The sequence below is a fragment of the Quercus suber genome, unplaced genomic scaffold, assembly GCF_002906115.3.
Source record: "Quercus suber isolate HL8 unplaced genomic scaffold, Cork oak 2.0 scaffold_88, whole genome shotgun sequence".
Taxonomy (NCBI): Eukaryota; Viridiplantae; Streptophyta; class Magnoliopsida; order Fagales; family Fagaceae; genus Quercus; species Quercus suber.
Window position 1 is genome coordinate 1304142 of NW_027069553.1, and position 6699 is coordinate 1310840.

The window sequence follows — 6699 nt, forward strand, 5'->3', positions numbered from 1 at the left end:
CAGTGATGAATCTAATTGAAAACTAATAAAAGTTTGCTAACTTGACTATTGTGAAAAATATTGTGAATTTTTTGGTAAATTGCATTTTTTTCTTTTTCTTTTTTCTTTTAGAAGTGTTACATTCAGAATATTTTTCATGACAAATCTTAAGTGTTAAAGTTGCTTCTTGTTTTCTAGTTGACCCTACCACTAATTTTTTTTTGGTCAATAACAACCTTTAACAATCTACTATTAAGATTTTTTGTAAAAAAATTGTGAAAAAAGTTGTGGAAATAACAATTTTTTTCTCTTTTTTATTTGTTTTTCATTTGATAAGAAAATATTATTTTATTTATTGGTTAATATTTTGGCTTAATTAATACTATTTGTAAAATTTAGGGGCCTTTTTTTTCACTTGGGGCCTTAGGCGGCTACATCAATGGCTTATACCATTGAGTCGGCTCTGACCGCTTATTACTGAAAACTGAAAACACTATAACAAAATAATTTTTAAATGTGTGAATAGTGTCATAAGATTTAGTTTTAAAGTTAAATTTACATTTTTTCAAGTTGCGGGTCCTATGAACAATACCCATGGACCCACTAAAAAAAGGCAGCTACTAGGAAATGCCCAAAACACACTTCACAAACTCATACTTAGCAAACGTTTAGATTACAATTAAAATTATAAATTATTTTACTATTTAACTTATTTTTTACTATTATTCATAAATATTATTATACTATTTTAACTAATTTTTATCTTTATTTACAATACTTTTAATAATAAATTTTTAATTAAAAAAAAATAAACTGCATCCAAACGTATCAAACAAAAACCAGTAAACTTTTGACAATCAACAGTGAAGAATTATATTTTCTTGTGTGCTCATAGCGTTATTCGATGAGATGGATGGCGACATATTAGTATTTTACGAGGTAATGATCAGAACGATGAATACGATCCGGCGTGGCAAAATCGGACGGCTGTAAGAGTGGGTCCCAAGTCACGAGATTCCCAGTTGGAAAGCATAAACTAGTGGGGCCCTATGGCCCCATCTTTTAGAAAGGGCGGTTTCCCAAAGCCAGGCGTAATGGGGTGAATGAAGGAAGTTAAAGATGGCCACGCTAGCAATTTTATTTTTTTGCGTGGGGCTCAGTGAATGGCAATGATCGTAGTTGGTGATGTGGGTCCCAATTCGCACCGCCCTTTGAGCCGTTGTTTCCTTTTGTTTGGCCAAATGTCCATAGACTCCATACTTTTGTGTTTTGGTTTTTTTCTTTCCTTCTTTAAAATAAAGAGTTGTGATCGATTTTTGATTTGTTAATGAAGAAAAAATTTATAAAAAAAAACCTTAAAAATGGTAAAGAATTTGACCAAAAACTAAAGTGACTACTAAAGCTAAAGTGCACCTATTTTTTTTGACAATTACAGAAGTGCTGTCTTTTTCTCTTTTTTTTATTCTTCTAAAACAATAATGTATGGTATGGATGTCTGGGTGTGAGATACTGAGTGAGTATTAAAATCTCATCATTCTTCCAAAAAAAAAAAAAAATAATAATAATAATTTAAGAAGTTTTATGCCTTCACAATATTTTTACAGCAAATTCTATATGATAGGTTTTTATTGGTTTTAATTTGATTTTACCACTAAACTTACTTTCTTATCTACAAATAACAGCAAATAACACAACTTATCATCATCTAAAATTTGTTGTAAAAATGTTATTGACATAACATTTCTAAAAAAGAATCTAGTCATTTAAATTTGTACTTTTTTTTTTTTTTTATAATCTTAAATTTGTACCTGTTGTTTTGTTCCATATATGGAATAATACAATTTTGGACTATTACAAAGATATGGTAAGTTGCCAGCTGAGTTAGTGTGAATTTGGAAAAAAAAAAAAAAATTCAGTGTGCGTTTGGATTAGGATGGAAAATTAAAATTATTTTACTATTCAGCTTATTTTTACTACTATTTATGGGCTCTCTTGCACTTTTATCTTTATGTATAGTACTTTCAACAATAAGTTTTCAATTTAAGCAAAATAAGCAGTATCCAAACACACCCTCAAGTACAAGAATTTGTGTTAACATAAGTTTATGGCTATCGTTAGTCAGATACACTCAAATGACAGGTAAAAAATTCTACAAGCAATGGTAAAACATATCGGATGGGCAAAACTTCAGTCTAATGCAGTGGATTGGACACGATGTAGATATGAGCAAATTTTAGATTTGTACATATTGTATTCCATGCAATGTATTAGAACACTGAATTCAAGCCAAATCATAAAAAGGGAAAAAAAAAAAAATTATCCATAGTTACATACACACTACCATAAAAGGTTCAGTACAACAACTCCTAAAATTCAAAAATCATATGATGGTCTAATTTAATGGCTACTAGAAAGGCAGGTTGTAATTATTCATATCATAGGGTTCGCATTTCTAAATCCAATTAGTGTTAATATTTTGTTTAGAGACAGATCCAAACTCAAAAAAGAGAAAGGACTGGGATAAGTTAATGGCCGACATATAATTTAATCATTTTATTATGAATAAAACATTTATAGATACAAGTCAAAACGTTCTGACTTCCTGTCAATTTTGAATAGTCAGTTAAATATTTATAATTAACCCAAAAATTTGAGGTTAAAGCTTTGTTGTTGTTGTTGTTGTTGTGTATTCAGTGGCAATCTTATTCATGGTAGGGTCTATGATAACACAAAAACAATGGCGAAAAGATAAATCCTAGAACATGGATGCATGATATATAGCCAGTACTGATGATGTCCCACCTTACAAAACACAGAGAAACTCACTTATAAGATATGATACTGATGTGGGTAATGGCCTCCACCATTTGGCTTATACAAATAATGGTGTACAAAGCTATTGATAATGAAGAAAAAAAAATACTTAACTAAAAATACTTTTATTCTTTAAAAAAACAAGAGAAAAACATTCACAGCTAGACTTACCAAATGTCTTTTAATTTGTGTCAGTGACGTGAGTTGTCTTCCTGCCAAAGATTCTTAAGGGCGCTCACACTAATCTCACTCCCATTTCCTTTTATTATTTCTAGTATTCTCTGCACCATCTCTATATATAGCACTCTCATTGATCAGCTCCTCACTCACAAGCACTCTTTCTCATTCCTTTGTTACTCATATATTTCACCACTTTCAATTTTCTCTCTTCAACTTTTCTTTTACTTTCACTTTTTGCATCCCAAATGGCCACAGTGGAGGTATTCAACTAATCTCTTCTTCACTTCTGCTTATATATTTTTTGTCTAGTGCTTTGCTTTTGAAAAATCCATTTGCATCTTCTGATATAAATGATTCCACAATTCCAGCTTTGAAAGCTCAAAGTATTTGTCGAGTTATATTTGATGTTTTCAACAAGCCCATTTGCCATTTCTCATTGAAAACCATGGTTTTTTCGCACGTAGAGTCCCTTGTCTATGTTTACAACATCCGATGAACCTGACCATATAGTTTTAGAAATGGGAATGATCGTTCTTGCTTTTACTACGATCATACAAAAAGCATGATCCTTTTGGTCTGTTACTGAACACAATCTAGCTCTCTCACGAGTAACAGATCAATCAATCTACATCTAGTTTTGTGGTGCCTAAAAAAAAAAAAAAAAAAGAGTTTTGTGCCACCTTATAAATGATATCAGTGCATGTGCTATAATACTAACTCTATCTTTGAGCTTCGGCAATGTTTTATATCAAACTAATTAAATCTAGCTCTTTTGATAGATCAATTCATCAACTTCATTAACAAGATCATTAATTTGATCAATCCAAGTTTTTCTTTTTTTGTTTTGAATGGTTTTGATAAATGATCATTTGTCACAAAGGCTTATATTATTAGGAAAAGGTGAGTTTGAACTCAAGATCACCGATACTCTACCACCATGATAAATTACCCTTTGGCCTAAAAATTAAACAATTACAAAATGGTAAATTTAATTCAAACTGATTTATTAGAAAAAAATTTATGTTGTTATTGGCTGCAGCATTATATTTCTATTGCTTACTAATCATTGTCTTTCTCTTCAATATATTAATCCTAAATCTTTTGCTATATGTTAATGGTAGTATAAGTAATTGATCAAACAAAGCACAGAGTTGTTTCAGATCCTTTTTCAATTGGTTAGTTCATTTAAGATAAATCGGGTATTGCAGGTAGCATCAGCTCCATCAGCATTGGCCGAGGTCAATGAGACAACTGAGGTGACAAAGACCGAGGAGACAGTCAAGGTAGAGCCAGTGGCTGCACCCGCTGCCCCAGAACCCGTCACTGAAGAACCAAAAGAAGTGACACCTGAAGCCCCAGCAGCAGAGCAACCAGCTGCTCCAGAATCTGTAGAAGCTCCAGTAGAAGTTGAGACCAAGGATATTGTGGTTGAGGAAACCAAGGTTGAGACAGAGGAGCCAGCAGCGGAGAAGCCAGAAGAAGAGACTCAAGAAGTGAAAGCAGAACCTGTTGCTGAGGAAGAGACCAAAGAAGAGACTGTTGAAGCCACTGAAGTAGCAGCAGCCCCAGCTGAGGTAGAGAAACCAGTTGAGGAAGAAAAGCCAGCTGAAGCAGCTGTGGAACCTAGCACTGAAGTCCCAGTTGAGAAGATTGAGGAATAGAGCTTTATGAATGAAGTGATACTAGAAGAGGGGATTTAATTTTGGCCATTTTGGGTGTCTTTTAATTTAGGTTGCATTGTTTCAAGGTTGGGTATGCTATTTAGTTCTATTTCTCTAGTTTAATTATGTTTATGATTCAGGTAAGGCTTTGGATGGTTTTGAAATCTCGATGGTAGACAATGTAAGTAACTTGGAGCCATGTCAGCATTCTTCCATATACCTTATATATGAAATGGTCCATATATGGAAGAAACTCTGTGAAGTTTATACATAGGAGGATTTAAGTGTGCAAGGTGGGGGTGTGGATGTTGGTTCCAAAAGGGTCAGATGAGTTTGATATGGTGTGCATTGATGAGATGTGATTTCTAGATTTGAATAATAATAATATTACTATTATCTTTCTGTTTTCCTTTTATTAAGATATTCTGTTTTCTATGTTATGTCTCATATATACATGCTTGATCTTTAAGCTTGATCTCTAACTGGGGCAGTAGCCTTGGTGCACATATATCATTTGTCAACACGAATCTATAATATTAGATGGGACACATAATATGATGATACCAACTTTACTTCCAACCTATCAAAGGAGCAAGATGCTTAATGGAATCATGAATCCTTGTTCTCAAATTTGAATATAGAGTTCCTTTTTCTTTGGGCCATTTGTTGTAGGAGTCACCATATTAACTATGTAAAACTATTGCTTGCCATATATGCAATTTATCAACCATATACATTATGAAAACATTTAAAAAACTGATTCATTTTTCCAACACTATAGTGAATATTCAGAAGGAAAAATAAATAAATAAATCAGGATCATACAGCTCGATTAAACCGACGGCAACGCATGATCGAGCAAGGCACACGGCAATGATATTTGGAAGTCTGCACTAGTTGATGAAAAATTGGAATGAAGACAGCTGCTACATCAATTCTAAGTTCTAACATTTCCTTCATAGAGGAAGGGGAAGTGAAATGGTGCATACATCAATGCTCAAAGTGTTTCTGAATCATGTGGCTGCTCATAATGCAGGCTTGCCAAATTTATTGCGCGTTTAGATGAAGAAACTGTCAAATGTGCAAATTTTTTACAAATGATGGGATTTGCATCCCCATCAATTAAAATCCCATCATTTATAAATATCCTAGTTTGGCTATAATTTTAGTAGAAAATTTAAAATGATAGGAATAGTAAATTTTAAATTTTGGACATGATCAGAATTTGTAAAATCATTCTCAATACAGTATGTTGGTTGGTTGAACCCATTACAAAGAGTTCTATTAAGTAGGTTTTACGATGTAAAAACCGACTAGAATATTCTAATGACAAGTTAATTCTTTTGTTTTTCTAATTAATTTACAAGTCCATTTATTCTTTGCTTAAGGTTGGAGCATAAATAAAAGATTGCAAAAAGAAGAAGACATCAATATGAACAAAAGACAAGATAACGAATTTATATATCCCAATTGCATTATTTTCTGATAATAGCAAAATATATATAAAGAAAACGTTTTAGTACATTTCTCCAGTAGATAGATAATTTACTAGGAAAAGATTAGAGTTTAGTAAAAAATACAACCAAAAAACATTTTTTCAGGGTACAATGATTTATTGTATTTACTCATCTCATACTCTCATTTTTATATTTAATGGTACGTATTTTTCGATGATGCACGTGATGTGCAATTATCGATGTGAACCAATATACAGGCCTTGTTCAGCCTCAAAATTTTTATTAATTTTTAATATAAAGATTTAGAAGGCTTCTAAGAAACTGAACCATGTTTATGTGTACGATGAAACAATGATGCATTGATAAAGTGTAAAGACTAAAGTTCAGTTATAGCACTTCAAAGCATTAGTATTGATGGTGTCAAATTGCTAAATTGCTATTTTTAACAACCAATATAACAAAAATGAGGTTGCAATAGTGGTGTTATTGCTAAAAATTTTACCACTTGAGCTACAATGTATTGCCGTCTATGGCAGTGCTCTGTAGCTCAAAACTATACCAAAATATCAATACTTTCATCCTCCAATTAAATAATATTTTCTCTTTTC

At 32.1% G+C, this 6699-nt stretch overlaps 1 protein-coding gene across 1 annotated transcript; it reads left to right on the forward strand.

Moving 5' to 3' along the window:
• Positions 1 to 3100: 3100 nt before the first annotated feature.
• LOC112037389 (major latex allergen Hev b 5) lies at positions 3101 to 5049 on the forward strand. Its single transcript, XM_024070201.2, has 2 exons — positions 3101 to 3233; positions 4182 to 5049. The coding sequence occupies exons 1-2, from the start codon at positions 3219 to 3221 to the stop codon at positions 4632 to 4634; spliced, it is 468 nt and encodes a 155-aa protein (XP_023925969.1). The 5' UTR covers positions 3101 to 3218; the 3' UTR covers positions 4635 to 5049.
• The last annotated feature ends 1650 nt before the right edge of the window (positions 5050 to 6699 follow it).